The 21,572-nt window shown below is 42.3% G+C and overlaps 1 protein-coding gene across 2 annotated transcripts in view; it reads left to right on the top strand.

The window, feature by feature from the left end:
- LOC114879944 (zinc finger protein rotund-like) overlaps window positions 1-21,572 on the top strand; it is a 127,745-nt gene that overhangs the window by 78,210 nt on the left and 27,963 nt on the right. For both annotated transcript variants that reach the window (XM_046287359.1, XM_029195379.2), the window contains exon 5: window positions 1,726-1,901. In XM_046287359.1, coding sequence (XP_046143315.1) covers window positions 1,726-1,901 — 176 coding nt within the window. The remainder of the gene's footprint in view (window positions 1-1,725; window positions 1,902-21,572) is intronic.

Here is a 21,572-nt window from a genome sequence, read left to right as displayed (position 1 = left end):
AAGCGTTAGAAGCATTAACCGGAGGATGTTGTAATTAATTACGTATCTGATCCGTTTGCTGTCGATAAAAAGAAGAACCGACGAACCTTACGAGCCATCGTGGATGCTTAAAAATAAGATTCAATTACTGGCTTCGAGCTCGATCGACGACCAAATTACCTTGCAACTTTCAATCGTCCTCTTTTTATTCGTTTCACGAGTCAGAAGAATTAAGGGATCACTCCGGATGATTCAGGATTCGAATTTCTAGGATAACAGGCGTTAGCTTGTTTTTATCACCTTCGTTCGTTTGTCAAATCGATTAATCCCAGAAAAACCAAAATTAGAGAAATCGATAAAATTCAAAATTTTAAAAAGTTAATCAATTCAGCCTTTACGAAAAATATTTTATATTATTTAAATTAATTGAAAATTACCTTCTGTCATCACAGAAGTGCGTTATTGATAGAGAAAATGAACTCGATCGATCTCGAGTGGAAACGTTCACTCACACATCGAACAGATGCACCTGTACAAGTTACGGTGGCTCGATCTCGATATTGAGAACTTGCCTTTAATGACAGCCACTCGTAATGCAGGATCACTCGTCCTTGCAACCTGCTAGGATCCTTGCCCCTTGCCGTTGTTGCGTCAGTCGGTCCGCCGCACCGCGTGCCTCTTTCTCTCGCAATTCATATCTCGCGGATACCTTTCATTAATTATCCTCATCGACATTTATCGCCACCTTATCGATCACGCTGATTTGAAAAATTTCGGTCGATATCCTGCTTTGAAATTTTTATTAGAAAAATTAATCCAACGCTCCGGTTGGCTTAATGATTATTTAGAAGAAGAATTTTTCATTTCGAAAATAATATAGTTTCAAACATTCTAATTGGTGCTGGTAAAAACGTACATCATAAATTGTTTTTCTATCATCTTATCAGGAATATCAATCGCGAATGATTAATCCTTTATCCGAAGTTACTTATAAATGAAAGTAAAGTAGCACTTTTGTAATGTACACAAAAAATGACTCGGGATATTACCACCGTTTCTGTAACAATATTTATTTCCGTAGCCGTGGTATAATATTCTCTAGTTATTACTTTTTTATTCGAGATCACTTATCACGGTAAACGCAGGTAGAATTCCTTGAATTATTCTGTGCGTTTGTTGTATATCGTCGCGTTCACGTCGATTCATTAAGTCCCACCACCACTTTTCATTTTTCTTTTTTTTCGTGGATTTCAATATCATCTAATTGGCAGATTATCTTGCGTTAATTCTTGTGAATGGTAGCAGAATTTCTCCTACTCTGTAGTGCTCGCTAATCGCTGGTTACTCAATGAATTAAGACCGTTTCTGTCTTATCTGCTTTCTAATCTGATCACGTATAAGTCATTGCATATTATTCCTTTTTTTTCATACAATTACTTCTGAGTTCATTTTACGTATATAATTGTATTTTAAACGGAAGAGTTTCGAATAATTAAAAAAAAAAACAGTGTAAAGTTTAACAAATGAAAATTATTTCTATTTCATATTCAAAGTAGTTTAATTTTAGATCCTACAAGTGGATCACGGAAACAAATCTAATTAACATTGCACAATGATGATTGTTTATTATGAAACAGGCTCAACCTGTTCGCGATTACCTATATAAGTAATAAATACAATTAACAAGTTCAAGGTAAGTTGACTCCAGAGCCCAGTGATTTTTAACCTCGTGATTGATGATTCCAGGTGATGATCAATACCGTGGTGCTGGTGGATCGAGCAGCGGAAGTCCTCCAGCGAGTTTGCTGGTGGTTCCTCAACCTTTGACCGTGAAACCTACTCATCCATCTCACCTGAACCCTCACCTGCCTGGACCTCATTCTCATCCTCCGAGAAAGTATCAGTGCAAAATGTGTCCTCAGGTAAGTGATTCAATTACTTAAAGTAACTTATGATATTTTTCATAATGGAATATTTATTCATTCTAAACTGATAGAAAGGTTGAATTTTGATGTGTACGTTTTTCGTTTACCAAAGTATCGGAATTTCGATGGGACAGGAATAGGGGGCGATTCTTTTAAAAATTCGCGAAGCGTTCGAAGAAATATAGAATTCCATTTCAAACGTTCGCTGGGAAATTGCGTTGATTTCTTAGGACGTATGGTTAAAAAACAGTTATTCAGGTACAAAGGAAAAAAGGAGACACGCAAGAGCGTGAAAGAAGGAATCGTGAATATTTAGAAGAGGGTGCAATTATAATTCTGTCAATCGGTGAAAACGTAACTGGACATTTTTCCGGCCTTTTTGTGACGATAATGGCTCGTTTTATGGCGTTTTAACCCTTTACGGTGCCTCCTTAGATCCCACCACGACCCCGGTACGCACAGTAGTGGATGATTTTACCGCAGGTACATTCGTGAGGCCACGATTCAACAAAGCCACGAGGGTTATTCGATTCTCGCCACTGTTGTAAAACACCGGCCATTCAGCTGGCAACCACTTTTCTCCGTTCCTGGTGTAATACACCGTAGAAAGAGGGGGCTACCCCTTCGCCTCTCTTCTTTTAATTTTCTTCTCTCTCCTCGTCTTTACGTGTTGCACCCTTCGAGCACGCGTAACCTCTGCTAAATATCAAATTTGATGCTTCGTTTCTCAGAGATGAAATTTTAAGATTTCAAACTTAGAAATTTTTCTATTCCTAAAATTCTAAGATTCTAAGATTCCAAAAATTTAAAAATTGCAAATTTTTTAATTACTAAGATTTAAAAATTCCAAAGTTTAAAATTTCTAATATTCTAAGATCGCAAAATTCTAAAATTTAAAAATTTCTAAACAAAATTCCAAAAACACCGAAACGTCTCACCGTATCTTTGACCCTGTTAGAATATCCGAGCGAGAGAATCAAAACATCAAGAACGTCGCACAAATCTCTCAATTCCCTTCTAAATTCAAATCAAATCACGTCTCTTTTCTATCGTTTCTACGCGAACACGTTTCCACGACAATCTGCAGAAATATATTCCACCCCGTCCATCCTGTTCCTTCAGACTTCCCCTTTAATACAAAAATCATTTCTCTTCGCTTTCTGTTCCTACATATCTCTCATCCAGTCGTGTATCGATTTTATTTCTATTTCAACCCCTTCTCTTCGCTATCTTGCCGGAACTTCCTTTTCACTGAAAGTCGACGATGTCTCTTTTTACCGGAGGGATGTTCAGGTATAGAAAAGGGTTACTCGCCGCTGTTTCTTTCGAAATCGAGTCATCTGTCACACGGCTCGTTTACGACGAGGACTTACCGTTTACATCTTGTAATCCACGACAGAGTCGGGGATTATCGGATCGAAAAGCTCGGATTATCGTGTTTTCTACCAAACACTCGAACGCCAAAATACATGAAAATTTTTCATTATCTTTTATTATCAATTAGATGTTTAAAAAAAAATCAACACCCTTTTGTCGAAGAAAAGAAAGTAAGCGTAAACGTAGACGTCGAATTATAAACTGGGAAAAGCACAGGTTTCGGTGTTTACATAAAACAAAAAAAAAAAAAAGAAAGAAAAAGAAAGAAATCCGCAAACAGGCTTTCGACCAGGTTCTTACAGCAGGTAACGGAAGGGTTGAGAGGTGATTTTCGAAAATTGAGCTGTCGCCGATGGCTTCCGGGCGCGTTTATGACCGGATTTTACGGGTACATCCACCCAAGCAACGATTCTCCAACCCTTTTCGAGATTGTTTGCAGACTTAAAAAAGTCTTCTAATCCTTTAACTGCCTCCTCGAGGAAGCGCTTAAGCCGTAAGGTCTTTGCGCTTTTCCTTTCCCTTTTTTTCACCCCTTTCGTTGTATTTTTCTCTTACGGCACAGTAACACTTGCGACTTTCCTGGATTAACGTTCGCTCGAAATTTGATTATTTTTAATTTTTTAAATAGCTTAAATTAGTTTGCACGACGTGCCTTGGTAACAGATTATCTAATTTAGAAAATTTCGAGAAGAGAAGAAACTGTTCGGGATTGAGATAAGAGGTTGGAAATGCGGAGAGGAAAGAGAAGCGAGAAATAGCGATCGAAGGACAGCTTCGATCCATAAGACGGATCGTTAAAATTTAATGATATTCACCGAACGGTTATAGAATAGGACAGATTATCATAGGCCGGAGGCCAGCGAAGCACATCGTGCCTGATCTGACATATACACCTTGCTCGTTTCCGTTGAAAAACAGTAATTATTGCGTGCTATTAAGCGAAATGAATGTCGATCCGTTCGCGAGATCGAGCGCGATAGAAGAGCGGACGGATTTCGCCGAGTCTCGTAACGCGATTACATGCGTTTTATGAACGATACTGGCTAGATAATCAGCTCGGAGAATGATTCTCTATGTCACCGTTAAATCTGATCGGAAAGAAATAGCTGAACGACGGAAACAGCTGTACAAATTATCCTGTTGTTTTTATGTTCATTGTTCGATCAATCGAACACGTGCTGCGTGATTTATCAATCTTTATCGATTGATCGTAATCGCAGACTGATAGAATCAGTCTCATTCATGAATTCATCGGAGTTTGCACGATGATTTTGAGGATTATTAAAATTATGGAATTAATAAGTTTTCTTTTATTTTTAATAATTAGTAATTAGGATTTCTATTTTAAGAATTAACATTTCTAACTCCTCGGAGCTATCAAACTTTCACGGGCTCTTTGATCGTTTTTAACTCAAAAATTGAAATTTATTCTAAATAAAAGTAAATAATTAATAGGGCGCTAATTTCCCCCATTATTTGATCGTCATTTAAAACCACAGAAAGGTGATAAATAATTGTATGCAAAATGCTGAAGAGCGAGAAATATGGACACACGAAAATTCGATTACCTTAATTAACACCCAATATCCTGGATGAAAGAGATCTCTCGACGGATCCACGAAGTCTCTGTTCAATGGCTTCTTTCGATACTCTTTAATTCGATACTAGTCACGGATCGATTGAATGGTTGTCGGCGTCGATAATTGAGGAAGCGGCGGCAAGATTAGCGAGGCAAAGGGCCTCGGAAGAAAGTGCAGCTGCTTCGTTATTATGATTTTCTTCATTAAATGCCGATCAAGGGAACGCTTTAATGGCTTTCTGAGTCTTATCACAGCCACGGCAATAAGACCTCTCTCTTTACACGCGCACATACACGTTTCATCCAAGATAGAAAGAAAAGGAGAGAGAGCTGCTTATTTCAATATTACAGTGTAATAAATAGCGAGGCTGACTGGTGCGCGATTAAGCCGACGAAAATTACGAAGGGAAGTTGCCGGGCAAATTACACGGATCTCGCGAATTTTTCATCGACTTTACCTGGAAAAGGGGAGGGTATTAGAAAGCGGCGAGTAGAAACGTTATCGACAGGGTGGTTTTTATCCTCTGGAACTGATAACAGGCTTTCAGAGAATTCTTTTGAAAATCATTTCGAGTAAATGATTTTTTTCTCTCAAAAGATTATTAATCTACCGAAAGAAACTCTCAACGCGGAGTGTGCGTTAAATAAATAAACAGACGAGGAAAAATCAGTCAGAAGTGGAATGATTTATTTTCCGGCTAGGAAACGCGTTCACCCTGGAGGATTCGAAGGAAGAAGAAGAGTAAAGCGAGGATTGGAAACCGTGACTGATATTATTCCGCGAATAATTTCCGCGGCGCGGTTAACTAGATCCGCGTTGCGGTTTTCCAGCGAGGCGCGGCTCGCGGAGATCGATCGATCGGATCGATCGATGATGATGGCCTGCGAAGAAGTAAAATGAACAGAAGAAAGAACGATCCAAAAGAAAGGTAAAAAACGAACGAAGGGCCGGGGGAAATGGAAAAGAGAGTGTTGGAATTCATAAGACAAGAGGTGAAGGAAAAAATGTTAAAAATAATTTTCATTATTTATTTTAACCCGAAAGCATCAAAATTACGTTGACGAACTGTCGCAAATTGTCCATGGTTTTTTCCAAAAATCATTAGAAGAAAGTTTCGGGCCAGGTAGGCTCTAATCGAGCCGACTGTCACTTTGTAACACTGTAATCTGCTCGACGTGATTCCCTTCGATCCAACGTTCTTCCAGGAGCTACGGGTGCTCGTCCAGAATGAGGGGCAGGGAACGAGAAGAAATAAGGAGAGAAGGAGGAAAAAGAAAAGGGTAAAAAAGTGGCTGGCTGCTGAATGAAGCTATGCACCTCCGTGCCCGGGGGGCCCTAACATTCAAGTCCAGGGGCTAGTGTACCGTGACGAGCACAGCATCCTGCCTCATCCTCTTCTTCTTCTTCTTCTTCTTTTCCTTCTCCTTCGATCGACGTTCCCTCGAATCGCTGCCTGATCTCGGACGATTCCTCTTCTATCGTCTTACTACAATTTCGTTTTTTTTTTTTGTCACCTCACAGCTGATTTAACACGTTCGATTAGGTGTTATTCCGTATAATTACCGAAATATCTATTTTTTGAAAACTCGATTGCACTCGACGAGGAAGGAATTCGCGATGGAACGCGTCGATAAAATAAATAATCACGAAACGCGGTTCAGCAAACCTGTTGACCGATACATGCAACTAAGTAAAGGGTGCGTCGAGATGATAAGAGGGGAAAAGAGAGACACCGGTTGCAAGGAGACGCGTAACCACGTTCGAGTGACTAGCACTTGGATCGTGATCGAGAATAAAACGTGATATTAAAGCACGAACGAAGAAACGTCGAGCAGAGAACGCGTTCAACTGTGCAGACGTGTAATTTGAAAAATTGTACCATTTCAATCTACCATGAAGAATTTGAATATTTCTTCCTATCCATTCATCGCGAATGTCTCTTATAAAAGAATGATAGATAGCGAGGAGGATAAGGAAGACGGAAGATATTGATTTTCATTCGAACGTATGCTTCTGTCATTTTTTATTTTCTATTCTGTTCGATCAATACAATAGTCACAAATTTGTATTCATTGTCTGAAATTAAAAGAAATAATTAGAGCATTTAGACACACGAAGGAGAAGATAATAACCGATAGGGTACCGTTAGGTAACCAAAGAAAAAAAAAGAAGAAGAAATTATTAGTATTGACAATTGACGAGACCGCTACACAAAGAAATTACACGAACAAAAATGGAAGGAAGACTCACCTGATCACGCACCACGGTAGCGCGAGACCCGTCATTTTTTCCACTCGATTCTCTTTTTATTCCCTCTTTTTGCTTGCTCCGTGGGGAGAGAAAGAGAGAAGGTAGCTGGGCCCGTCTCAAAAACATCGGGTTAGATCTAATTTTAATCGAGTCTCTGCCGTGAGGCGTGCTCCACGAAAATGGGACCCTCGGTCCGTTCCCCAATCCTTTTTGGCCCTCTTTTGTCAGCCGTCTTGTGTTTCCTCGTTGCGTGACCGAATACATTCTGACGAGCTTGTTTCGGAAAAATGGGCCCGATTTCCAGGAAATATTTAATTTTTCTTCGAAATCGCTGGCGATCTCTAATTTTCTCTACGTATACTTGAATATCATCTGAACTTCGATTCGTCGCGTTTATTTGTGGAAAAAAGAGAAATTAAAAGAATCTGTCTCAGCTGTCGTTCCTTTGAAAATGAAAATTCGATCAAACCTGGTCCCGCGAGGAACGAAATACGAAAAGCATTGGTGAATGGGTCAGGTTGTGGCCCTCGTCTCGATGGTTGCGAGGGGTCAGGTGGGGTCCCATCGGGGGCAGTGCAGCAGCTAGCCTCCCACGCCAAACAAAAGTCCTTAAGCCTTAGACTGAACATGATACCCCATTTACCTCCATGTACTAAATTTCTAAGTCCGATCTGGCCCCTCCACCTTATGTACATTGCGGGCCCACAATGGACCTTTCTCGTCTCTCTCTTCGCCTCTCTGTTCGCAGTTATGTAACCGTCCGTCCGTCTTGCGAGAAAAGCTTCTTTCTGTGTTGCGTGAATGGGCCAGGATCGAGGAGAACGATAGCTTTCTCGATTCGGTGTGAACGCACTCGCCGCGGATCGGATCGTACCGAAGCGGAAAGGAACGATCCACGATCAATTCGTGATTCGTTTTACCATCGATCGTGACGGGGAAAGTTACAAATCTATGCCTCTGGATTTATATTTAACCGATACCTCGAATAACTAACGCCAGCCATCCCAGAAGGAACTCATCTTGACTAAAAAAGAAAAAAAAGAAGGAAGAAAAACAGACGGAAGGGGAATAAAATATAGATCCTTAAAAGAAGCGATCCATCTGTGTTGCGCGCATCCTAAATCCATGTTACACCCGGTGCTGTTTCATTAATTAGTCAACGAACGGAGTGGTGTAGCAGCAGGAATAGAGGAACAGAAGTCCGTTCAAAAATTGCCAATATCCAATGGCGGTCAGCAATGTCCAGGAAGCTAGAGGGGAATAAAAAAAAAAAAAAAAAAAAAAAACACAAAAAATGGTAGAAAATGAATGAATCCGTCAAACAACAGCCCGAGAAAAGGGGAGGAGAAGCAGTGAGAGAGGAGAGCGTGTCGAGAGTGCAACGATTGCTACTTTCGTCACAGACCATGGCCGATGAAATGACGAAACGTAGAAGCGGACAGGTGAAGGAAACGTGTGTGCGTGTATCGCTCGCGTACGCGTGAAAAAGAGACAGAGAATAAAGAGGAACGATGAATCGAGTCAACTAGTTACGCTCGACCGAGCAATACGTGTACCACCGTACGAGGTATAAGCTCTATCGCGGGGAAACGGAGAGACCGACGATACGAAGCTGTTTTAATCGTTTTTTCCATGGATCACGTGATCATCCGGCCATAGGTAATTGCAAGTAAATTCGAATTGTCACGCATTATCACGGTAGAGCCCCGAGACGAACAGTGGCTCTCATCCGAGTGATTCGTTTCCCTTGGACGACAGGATACATTCGGGGATGACACTTGACGTCTTAAAATAGGAGCCCAGGGGTAGACGCAGGAAGTTGCTTTTTGTTTTCAACCGGCTGTACGTGGGAACGGATCGAAGTGGTTGAAATAGAATTTTCAAGAGGGGAAGATTCGATGGTAGGAATTAGAAAAGTGCTCTGAGGAGCTAACTCTGAAGATTCGATGACTGTTCAGATTTCTACGGTAGACTCTTGTTATATTGCCACGGATGAAGCTGTAGGAGGGGAAAATTTTTCAAACTTTCGACCTCTAATTAGAAGGGTCAAGGGAAAATGTATCATCTTCATAAAATAGTGGAGAAGGATCAAATCGTTCTCCTGGCAATATAACAATATTGCCTCTAATATTCCAATCACCAATTCCTCACCTAACATAAATTTGCATATTTCTTTTTTTCTTAATCAAAAATTATGATTAAATGTCATTCTCCAAGCTTAGACGATCGTTTGAAATATCCTTTGTGTATGAGGAATATAGAGAGTCGCGTGGCAGTTTTCGGCATGGGTCTGGAGGCTGTGTTAATGTACCGGGTGAACAAGTGGAAAAGAGAAGAAAAGGAATAAGAAAGGCGGCTACAGGTTCGGTAGCCACGTAAACGGGGCAAGGGGAGCCAATGGAGTGGTAGAACGAGAGGAAAGAGAATAAATAAGAAGTGGTGCTCGCAGAGGCTTCCGATCGTAAATCTGTGGCTGGGCCTCATCATGGGTCTTGAATATTCTCTCTTCTCTCGACACGATCTTCCTCTTTCAATGCATACTTTTTCACTGTAAACAGTTCATTCTCTCCTTCCTCTTCACTTTCATACATTCGACATCTTTATCTTCAGCAAAGTTCAACGATCGTTTGATTATCTTTCATAAACAATTGGAAATTATGAATTTTATAAATTTCTTCTTCTGATTTCTTCCGTTCACTTCCTATCTCCGTGCAGATGTCTCGTCGCTTTTTTTATAACATTTTTTTTTTTTCTTGCCGCGACTAACGAAAATGAGGCTTGCGGGCCTACCGGTAGCCGATTCCCTCGGAAATTGAGTAGCTATAAAATTAATTATCCTCCGTACTTTATCGCCTTACGTCCCCTTCATCCTTTTGAACCCTACACTCACGCGAACACGCCGGAAGGATTTGATGTTCAGAAACAGGATATAAAGAGATCTGGTAATCTCTTCTTTTTAGGGAATAAATTTTTGATAGCCCTTTAGATAGAATCTGGCCGATCGGTGTTGTTCTTCGTCTTCGTTCGTGCATTTTACAGCGTTCATTCTTTACAGCGATAAAACGAGGGAAAATTTTGAAAATTGTCGCGACAAGCTTGCATATTACTTTCCTCTTTTTTCTCTCTCTATCTCTCTTTTTCAATCTCGTATACAAGCCATCGGACTGAAATTCACCAGTCCTTAATGAAGCTCCTTTCCGCGGCTCGGGACGACGTTGCGGAATTAATTAGGGAGCCGCTCTGCCCCATTTAAGTTTACGACCGCGGGTTTACGTTAATTATTACCGAGAACTAGTTGTAATTAGTCTTTCTCGAATACAAAATATCGGTTACGTCGTTTGCAAACGGGGTGGGGAACGAGTGGCTCGTAAAAGTTTTTAATGGCCGAGCGTAGATTTATTAAAAGTGCGCGACATTCAGTGAACAAAATTCGAGATTAATACCGGCTACCTGTATTTCATCTTACCTGTTGGCTTAAATACGATTGCTTCTTTAATAGCCCCTCTCACGATCATCATAGACCACGATTAGAGCAAAGAGTATTTTATAAGAGATAACTTGATCTCTGGTTAATGATGATCCATAGGCGAAAGAAATTTTATTACTGTTCCCCATTTATGAGTTTAGAAACTGGTTTCGATCATCGTGTCATATAGAGTATCTGGAAATATAATAAAATTAATGTAATTATTTTTTCATAGATTCTAGATGATTTAATCGATGATTGAAGAAGTTCGCTTTAAATTTATAGTCATTCGTAATGGCTTTATTTAATAGTTATTTTTATTCAAATTGACGCTTTAATTGTCAGGGTTAATTCATTGAAAAACCCTGGGAATAATTTTATTTATAACAAATCTTATTATTTATTCGTTACTCCAATGATATTTGACTAATTCTAGATACATAATTCGGTAGAATTATTGATACCGATGCAAATGAAGAACCTCGTAAAATAGTAATTGATCCATCAGTGTTAATCCCATTTGGTTTTCCATTCTTTCCAAGTACTCGATGTTAAAAATAATATTAAAAACAGAATCGTTTCACACCTCTGAATGATCCAGCACGAAGAATTGGAACACACAAGACAGTGGAATCGTTCAGCACAGCTATCAGGTGATCTTGATGAGTCCCAATGGTTCACTAGGACAGAAACGACCCAAAGACCGACTTTACGTCTGTTTAAGTTCAGGCCTCGTTTCTATCGCTCCGTCCCCTCTATTTCTCATTTTCTCTCCCTTTGGTCAGGGGGATACAAGGCAGGGCGGGGTAGAGGAGGAGGGATGCAGGCTCCCTTGCTCACTTCCTAGGGATGCTGCCCCCGAAAGTCAGGTTCCCATGCCCTCCGCTATTTACCTTCTTCGTTCAGCCAAACGGGAACCGGATCTGTCTCGTTCTGGGCCACGAAGGCCCAGTCTGCCACCTGTCCCTGCGTCTGGAAGGAGCAACGATGTCTTCCTACATGTTCAACATGCATCGTGCTTAGCCCATTGTCTCTTGTTCCGGCTTCTACTCTTCGTTCTTGTCCCACTGGGATCCTCGATGCGCTCCTTTCTTGTTTTTCTCCTTTTTTTCAAACCGTTTTTTCATCTCGTTTTACTGACTTCTCCAGAAGGGGAGTGTGTTATCAGGAGGTTGACCCGGGTCAGGGATGTCGATCGAAAATTCAAGCCTTTCCAGTGTTTTCTTTCAATACATTATGAAATTAAATTTTTCATCTCTTATGCTTCTGATTGACTTGATTACTATCGTCCGCCGTCCGAGATTTGGAAGTTGTTGGTACATCCGAGAATTTCGAAACTTCTCTCCTCCTTTTTCTTAACGTTTCACTTTCTGATCTTCGCATTCTTTCGCGAGAAAATTTAATTAAACTTCCGTGAACGATGTTCCATTCGAGGGACGAAGTTGGAATTGAGCTTGTCTCTTTCCCTTCGACAAAGTTGCAGCCTCCAACTTTCGTCCTTCGAATCTTTGGATTTCCCTCCTTTTTTAATGTCTGTAGTTCCACTCGAGCATCGTTTAAATGCTTCGCCAGGGAAACTAACTTGGAAAAACTCGCTGGAAAGATCTCCGATTCGAAGGATAGACAGTTTTAACCGTCCACGATTGTTCTTTGATATTTTTATATCCGTCCTAAGTGGCGGGATACGGCTCGCGCATTATTTATAACAGTTCGATTAATGTATAATGAAGGTGTAGTGACAATTCGAGTAAAGACCGGTGACACTTTCTGACTTTAAACTTACTTATTTCTGATGGACCAATTTTAGAAATTGAATCTTACCGTCGCGTCCTTAAAATTTATTGAAATTGACGAGTCTACTGCTCGATAAAAATAACAACTGTAAATACAAAGGGAATTGAACCCTTGAAACTATTTTCTGAGATTTTGAAATTGAAATACTTTCTTGAACGACTGTATATGTCGCATAGATGAAAGCATAACTCGTGTTACATACCGGAAAATGATTCTACGCGTTGAAGAAAGCAATCAAGAGGACGAAACGTATGGGGAAAGCCACGAAACGGTTCCCACAGACGCGTTTCGCCCTGCCGAGAGTTTGCTTCGTGTTTGATAAGGGCCTACTGGACTTTTTTGTGAAACAAAATCTGACCAGATGTCGGCGGGGCCCCTTCGGGCGGTCAGGTAAAAAAATACCTTTGGGAGCGGAACACCATCCAAGCCCCTCCTGATTCGTGTGGGAGGCTGGCTCGGTTCGTCATTAGCTCGCTAAATCAATCCTGCCTGGGATCATTTTTATAAGGAAGTCCCTTCTGAAACGACCAGTCAAAGGGTTACAACTGGAACATCAGATACTTCGATCACTACTAGAATCTGGATTGCTTTTTCATTTAAAATCATTTTGTCGATTTAATAGAATAAGGAACTCAAGCTTTATGTGAATTTAAATTGCGTTGAATTAAAAAGGGAAATTTAATTCCTATTAATTAACTCGAAATAATAATTCATTACACCGCCGGAAACCAGCTAACGAATCAATTTTCCCTGCATAAAACAGAGCTGCGTTTCCAAAGGAATTCGTCCGCGAAATTTCACCGCAGCTTTTCATTTTCACCCCGGCACACGCCACCCCCTTTTTGTACCGCGGTCGCGTGCACCCTCTCGCCCCTAGTCTCGCAAATAACGCAGGAATTTTTTCGCGGGACAAAAAGGCGGGAAAGGGGAAAGATCGAGGTTTGGACGCGTGCGAGCGAAACGAAATTTAGTTTTCTTTAAACTAGAACGAGGGGCACGCGCAGCCTGCGTTTTTTTTTTTTTTTTTTTTTTTTTTCCCGTCACCGTAACTTATGGATTTTGTCGGAAATTCGGAAATCCAGGGGACTCTTCCCCTTCCGGGTTCCTCAAATTTTTTTTCCACTCTCCCCAATATTTTTTTGTTCCCGTCCACCTTTCCCTGGATCGATCTAAAAAAAAAAAATGTGCTCGCAGCTTCCTTCCACGCGCCACATGGTACTTTGTCGTTCTGTCTTTTTTTTCCACCCCACGTCTCCTTATTTTCCACCCCTTGTATTGGTCCAGCCTCGATTCGGACCCCTTTGTTCGTTATTGGGCCCTGCCCAACGTCCGGCAACGTACGTTTTTTTTTTTTTTTTTTATTCACCTTCTTCTTCGTTCCACCTCCAGGGATGGACAGGGAGAGAGGAGAAAAAAATGTTCATTGAAAATTTGCCTAACCGCCTCTCCACGTTACAATGGACCTTCTATGGTGGTTGAATTTTCACGTGGTCCAACGGCGATTAGATTTCTTCTGGGATGGGTGCTGTTTCCTTTTTTTCCATTCGTCCATTCGAACGTTGATATATTAAGTGATAAACGTGAATTGACTGTTGATTGCTAACGGAAAAATTCTACCATAGAAGTGTTCGATTTTAATGGGTGAAGAGTTTTTCAACAGAATTATCACAGGTGGTATTATTATCTGATTTCACTGAACCGGTACGATTAACACGCGTGTTTCATTCTGATTAAATTCTATTTTAATTCACCCTGGCCGCCTACACGCGGCACAGTTAATCAGCTTCGTGAAATCCCTTTCTGCTTGTTTACTTTCCAAGAAGAAAGAGAGAGAGAGAGGAAAAAAGTGACTCGAAGCTCGTTTAGAAATCTTTTCCACTTCACGCAACCGCAGAGCCTACCTTTTAACCCCTTCGAACCAACACGTATCTCCTTTTCTTCAAAGGGAAATTACACCTGGCGCATCCTCGTCGTTCTAGACTCGAATTTTCCATCGGCATATTAAATTAAACTTCCAGGAAAATAAATCAGAATGCGAGAAATTAAATTTAGAGCATTTTCAACCCTGACCTAGGTGACGCAGAGGGGGTGTATTCACGCGATCGGGAGGGCGGAGGTGAAACGCGATTCGGTCACGAGAGTTCCAGGAAAATCCGCTTTTCCGCATAGACGACAGTTTTCGCGGCGGTATTATGCATTCGAGGGAAGATCGAAGGGTGGAAACGGCTTGGTGGATTTTTGACAGGAGGGTCTGGAGACGCGTCAATGGGAAATTTGCACGGCTAAACGGATTACAGATGTTTTCGTGCCCGGCCACACAATAGGAAGTCGACTCGAGCCGTATTCCTTGATTCCCGATGAATCGGGATCTTTCCACTTTCATGCCACCCTCCCTCCCTCGCCCAGGGACGAACGAACGAAAACCTTCTCCCGATGTAAAAAGTAGACTTTCCTCTATTTTCTCATATTTTTCTTCTCATCCTACGAGCAGCTTTTATTTCATTATTTTACTTCGCCCTTGAAGCGTTAATTGAGACACGTGGCAATATCGGGATCTCATCCGTATTAATTGGTTCGATTAATTGGTATATTACGTTCACCTGTTATTGCAATACAATATTAGGTCGTGACATATGAACAAATCGGACACTTTATATTTTATTATGAATTTATACCAGACTTATACCACTTCGATGAATATGTTTAAAAAATGGTGAATTTTATTGAGAGCGAAAGTCATTGATGCAGCACTGTCGATATACGTCGACTTCCTTCATGTCAAGACACATTCAGAACGTTTCACCGGGGTTTGAATAATCCGTGGCCTAATGCCGCGTAAACGTCGACCGTTTTTCCATTTTCCTCGGCCGCTTTTTATTATTCCCTTTCATACTTCCGAGTCTTTGCCAGCTTCCCTCGCACGTGGCCTGCGAGAACGGTGGCTGTTTTGATCTCAGCCTGTTGGCCGAATATTAATCGTCCTGAATATCAATAACGTGACTTGGCGCGATTGCATTTAGTCGCTTCAGTTCTTGTCTTTTACATAGAAACTTGGTAGGTGTAATAATTAATTCACACCACCCTTCTCGAAAGAAAGTTACGGTGCCAACAACTTCCCTTTCGCTGGATAATCTCGTTAAGGTAATACTTGGACGTTTCTACCCCCTCTCGGGCTTGATTCAAGCTCGATTTTCAGCTCGCACTTCGGCAAACAGCCTCTTTGCGAAATCCCTTTCGCAAACATTCTGCATTTCGCGTCGGTGTATTCTTGGATCCGTTTCCAAAGCTGCCCTCTTTAAACAACGACCATCGCTCTTCGAAATCGAGCGGTGTGCGATGAACGAACGGGCAGGTTAATCTTTTAGAGTTTCGAGAGCCAGGGAAAAGTTTCGATGATTTTCATTTTGCACAATTTTGCAGCCGGAATTATTAACGCGCCCGCCCTCTTTGTGTTTTGCCGAGCGTAATGAACGCTAAAGGCTGCGTTATTCGAGTGAAAAAAAGGCTTTGCTCGTGATTTTCCCTGTTTGCCGAAGAAAAAAAACATGGCACACAGAGGCGAAAATGTAATTTTACAACCGTGGAACGTGTAACACCATTAATATTATGTTACAGTAATATCGAGTGACGAATAGGGGTTCGTTTCCAACGAGACCAAAAAAAAGAACGCTTTTAAACAATTTCTTGAAATAAACTCTGTATTTTTGTAAAATTTGTACAATTTTATTAATCTTCCAAATGATCTCGTTTTCTCGCACGATTTCGAGAAGATCTCAATTTGGTGGACAGTTGGACTGTTGGGACACTGACCAAACGACCGAGACAAAATTGAGAAAAGGTTCGAAGAAAGGGAGAAAGGGAGAATTTTCGCAGAGCGAAAGAGATGGGAGAGAACAGGTCAAGGAAAATGATGCACTTGCTTCGAAGTGGTGACTAGGGGGCGATGTTTAGGTCAGTCCCAAAACACGGTCCCCAATTTGGCCCACCCCCATAACTCCGAGTGGTCAAGATCAAACGTGCCGTAGGTCGAGATCGTCGACCGCCTTCTTCGTGTTTGTTTGCTTGTTTACCGATTCGAACGTGCCCGGATTATTTGGTCCTTCTCGAACTACCAGCAGATTTGGGATAGCTCCAAACCCTATTCAGGATGAAATATTTAAATGCCTGACAAAGTTGTTACAGTCTATTATGATGAAAATTAATCAGGGAATAATCTATCACCGGCAAGTGCACCAGTTTCGCCTCCTTTTTTGTCGATGTATAGAAAAAAGGGATGAAAGGGAAGCAGTCGTCGAACCCATTGATCGTACCCTATATTTATCGATCGATTTGCCTAACTTTCGTCCTTTCTTCGCACGGCTTTTTATCGAAGGGCACCGTCAGCCCTTTCACGACAATTCAACACGCTTTTTGACGCCTCGTTGGCCATTGAAAGGAAGGTACACGATAATTTTACTGTCGCTGTTTCTAATTATCTTTAAATAGGTCGTTTACATGAATAAGTTAAATTGCATTCATTTATCTTAACTCTAAAACAATCTCTTGCAAATGAATTACCTGAAAATTCATTTGATTTTCTTAAATAATTATCAAATACTGTTTCAAGAAAATCTTGTAGTACCTCGTTCAATTGGAATTCCAAATCCGATTGCAAATCCGAGGACAAACAAAGAGGTTTCACCCTTGAAAGCCGGGGCGAAGCAAGAAACACAGAAGGTGGGGTGCAATTTGACGGAATCGATCGGTAGAATAACGAGACGCGATCAATCGATGGGTGAAAAGCCCTTTTTTTTACCTTTGCGGCGTGAAGAAAACGCGTCCTCACAATGGAGCGGCGGAATCGATCGAAAGAGGGGGATAAAAAGGAGAAAGAAATCGATGCACCTGCGAACGCGAGCCACCCTTAATATTTTGATAGCTCAATACCATCGACAATGCTATCGTGGTGGATCTGTACACAGGCACGGGCCAATGGAACCCCTTTTTTTCCTTCGATCGCGGTTCAATACCCAAATTGGTTCGCCCGACAATGGTCGTGGGCCCGCAAGCAACCCCTTTTCACCCCTGCCCAAGGGCACACGCGATGCTGAAGGTGTTACAGAACCGGGAAATATCAAAAGGAACGGCGTAGGTCGGTATCTCGATCGTCGTCGATTCATTGTTTAGGGGGTGAAGAGAAGGTATTATGAAATCGAGGGTGAAAACACGGGTAGAGCGTCAAGTGTTCTCGATGGTGAAGCGAAATAAAAACAAAACGATCGTGATGATCAGGAGGTAAGCTTGTCGTTAATTTCTACGACCACCATGAGGGATGAAGAAACGCGATGGTTTCTCGGTCACCTGGTCGACGATGACGTCAGGAGAAAACACCCCGTCACGCGGCCAAGGTACAGGGTCCGACCGATCGGACCCCCATGGGTTCCCATGACCCCGGCTGACCCCGCGTCTAAGGTGTTCCTCGAGAGGGCACTCGTTCGGGTTGACCTTGGCCAGAGGTCGCGCATATGTCCCGAGTTAAGCGACTTCCTGAACGGAGGAAGCGATTTTTCCCAAAAACTTGAAACACCACCCCTCATGGCCCTCCCATCTTTTAGGGGGTATTGAGATAATGTCGTACCGCGTTTATTTGAAGGGACGCGAAATTTTCGAGTTTTCTCACAGCTACTGTTCGCTCTCGTCCACCAACTTGTGTCATCGTGATTGAACGTTTTTGAATGGAAAAAAAAATGGTCAGCTTTCGGTTAACTTGGAGAAACCGTTAGTGACCCTTGATACAGGGTGGTTTTAGGGTTTTTTTTTTAAGGGGTCTTGATGAATACGTTTGTGCCATGAATTGGCACGCGTAGCTTTTTCTTTTCTATTATTCTATTTCTTAGAATCTGATCCCCTTCGGGTTTCTAAGAAAAATATAAATAATAATTCTGTGATCATTTATTCTTTCTTAATTAGTTCAAATGAAATCCTTTTTAATTAGCTGTGTCATAAAACGATGAACTTGAACGCTTCTCCGAATACCTGAAGAAGATGATGTTTCTCGAAGGGGGTTGGAGCGCAATCGTCGAGGAAATTTGCGGAACCCCGTTCCACCGTTCACCGGGGCCGGTGTGTCCAAATATTATTCGTAACGGCATACGACAAATTACCCTCTCGACAAGAATTTTTTCTCCTCTCCTCGTGTTTCGTCCAGTCATTACGGAAAGGGTCCAACGAACGAGGCAGCGAGAATTTTTTGCGAAAGTCGGAGATTCCCGAAAATCAAGCATATCCGTGCTTCCCTTCTTCCAGCGTGCCATAACTGTCGACTCGAAAGATGTACACCACGAAGAGCAATGTCTCTTGTCACAGCTCGTTCCGAGACGAAGAGAGAGGAAAAAAAAAGAACCAACAGGGAATTCTGCAGTTGTTAATATTTGCAACAGGAAAAAAAAGATGGTCGAGTCGAAAGGGTTGACTGGGGCTGACGAAAGGGTTGCTCTCGGTTTTATGACACGAGTTTTCACTTTACGATCTTCTCTCCTTTTTTTTTTTTTTTTTTTAATCCTTTCCCTGAAAAGGGGCATTATGGGGCCCCGTTGGACGCGCGAACGGATTATCCTGTTTATAAGCCAGGATTCGACCATCCTCTTCTTCGATTTTTTTTTCCACCCCTTTCTCTCGACGATGGTAAAGTTTTATTTTGGGTCCTTTCGAGAGGATACACCGCGCTCCTCGATGTAATTGTAGCCATAAGATAAGACGAGCAAAGAGCAAAGGTGGCACGTGCTAAGGGGATTAATTTTTTCTTTCCATTTTCTTTTTTCGAAAGGAACTTCCCTTGGGGCGTGAAATTATAACGAGCTGATAGCAAGAAGTTTCTGATCTCCGAGGGGTAATTTCTCTGTTCAGAGAGGATGTTTAATAGTAGCTTCGTTCTTTAATTAACTCGACGATTGTCAAATGAAATTTTCAACTGAAACTGATACGGTATTTAATTTCACCGAAGTAGATTTTCTTAAGGAGTTTCGAATATTTTTTTACCAACACTCTTCGTCGAGTCTCTGTATCGAGAAAATCGAGCATCGATCCTCCGCTTTGCCAGACAGCATCGAGATTTCAAAGGGGATGCTTGGAATTTCCAACAACGGCGAAGGGGTTGTCGCTCTTCACAGCTTCTTTGTACCAATTTACACGACAGTTTACCCTTTCTCTTAAGCTCGACGCTCTTCAACTTGCTGAAGACCTTTCGACCCGTCGCGATTGATCAAATTTCACCAAATAATAGTATGATTATCGAAGAAATATAAGGCTGAGTTAATCTCGGCAGAGTTGAAGGGAATCGAAAAAAAGGTCAATCTGTTCGAAATTCATGGAAAAACGACCTGGACGGGGCTCTATTCGAGGAAAAGAAAAGAATCGTTGGTCGTGCATGAGACACGGTCACGGCTTGACAAGCTCGTCACGAAATCTCGCAACGACAACGCGAGCCAACCGAACTTTAGTCCGCTTCTTCTCTTTTTTCTGGCTCCTTTGCTCGAATCCAGCCCCCACGCCCGGACGAATTAGGGACGCGCGTCAAACCGTGCCAGGGACCGGCTCCTTTCGAATCCGTGACACCCGGTATTGAGCAACACGTCGGGACAACGTATAAACGTGACAAAGTCTAATAATAAGTGGGTGAACTACTCGAAATCGAGGGTGCGTACGTTAATCTGTATCCTCCTTGATTATAAGAGGATTGTGTATTGAAATGAAAAATTTCTAAAATAGTAGATCAGATATGCTCCCTTCTCTGCTAACCACTATTCTTCACTGGAATCTCCGATCCGGAAAAGTGTCTGTTAAATGCTCCCACGGGGTGGTTGGCGAAGAAGGAAAAAGAAATGGCAAATTAAGTCTACCCCTTGGTTTGTCACCGTGACGAACTCGCGTTGTACGGGAATCGAGCCGCGTTTCTACTCTCTTTTTCCGCGGCTATCATTAATCTCCGCGTTTAAGTGGAGTCGCCGTGAAAATATTTGCATATCGGGTTGCAGGGACAAGCGTTTTCAGCCCCCGTTTGATCGATCGACGTCGAAGCTGTAGATGCAGAGGAGAAAAAAAAAGGGGTGCCCGGTGACGAGCAGGAAAAAAAGAAAAATAGAGACTTTCGTATGCGCGTCGTGGAAGTGGAAAATCGTCTTGAGGTACCTTCGGGGTTCCCCGATGATCATTGTCATTCAAACGACTTTTAAGTACAGCGAAGATCGGACGGTTGAAAATTAGGGCGGTCTTTCTGTGTCCCTTCTACGATTCCTACCCCACCACCGTGTTCCCTGATTCTTGAGCCGGCTTGTCCCTCAGACAAAAGTTGAGGCCAGCTAGCCTGGCTTCACAAAGTTAAAGACCAGGCCGTGATCTCGTCGAGAAAGAAGAAGAAGAGAAAAAAAGAGAAGAAAAAGCTTGACGAGAAGGGGATGCTCGCCTGGACCGTATGCAGATCAGGGTACAGATGCGAAGGGTGCACGAAAAATCCGGTTTTTTGGTGGGACGCGAGGTACAGGGAGGGGGAAACTGAGGATACTTTCGAGATGACCGGTATTGTCGAGTGGATTCATTGATTTTACTCAAATTTGAATAGACGAACGTACGAAATTCACGGTTATATAAAAGAAATAATGAAAGAAGGATTAAAGAAAGTTTCGATCGCGTTGTACGAATGGTTAAAGCAGCACGGTTCAGAGAGCGGAGAATATCGGTAGCAAGAGTTATCCATAAAACCACGAGACCGTACGTTTCCTCCGGATATCATGGGGTATTGTCGATTTCTCACGCACGAGCGACACCGTGGCGCGGCAAAAAGCAATGGCGGCCAGCGCAGCGGCCAGTTCGCCACCTCGCTGATTTCACCGATCATTATCCTGGAACACGTACACGCATCTCGTGACGGGGCAGCTCGTCGAAGAGACGGGCTCGGAGACAATCCGTGTCGGCGATCAGCTCGGACTTTCGACGACAAAACGGCCGCGATCCACGCTCCGCTGATCTTCGGTATTGGAAGTGAGGTTAGGCCGTTCCTTTCGACGTACAACCAGCGCCACGCTTGGTTGCTTCTAATCGTAATAAAACGTGCCAAGGTGCCAGGGGCCCCTCGTAACCAGATTTCTATCTACGCGGAGGCTTTGCTCACTTTTTCCTCCATTTTCTTCCACCCGTTGCCCGTGTTTGCCGCTTTTTTTTTTCACG

Source organism: Osmia bicornis, chromosome 10, assembly GCF_907164935.1.
Source record: "Osmia bicornis bicornis chromosome 10, iOsmBic2.1, whole genome shotgun sequence".
Taxonomy (NCBI): domain Eukaryota; kingdom Metazoa; phylum Arthropoda; class Insecta; order Hymenoptera; family Megachilidae; genus Osmia; species Osmia bicornis.
This window is presented reverse-complemented; position numbering and strand designations above follow the sequence as displayed.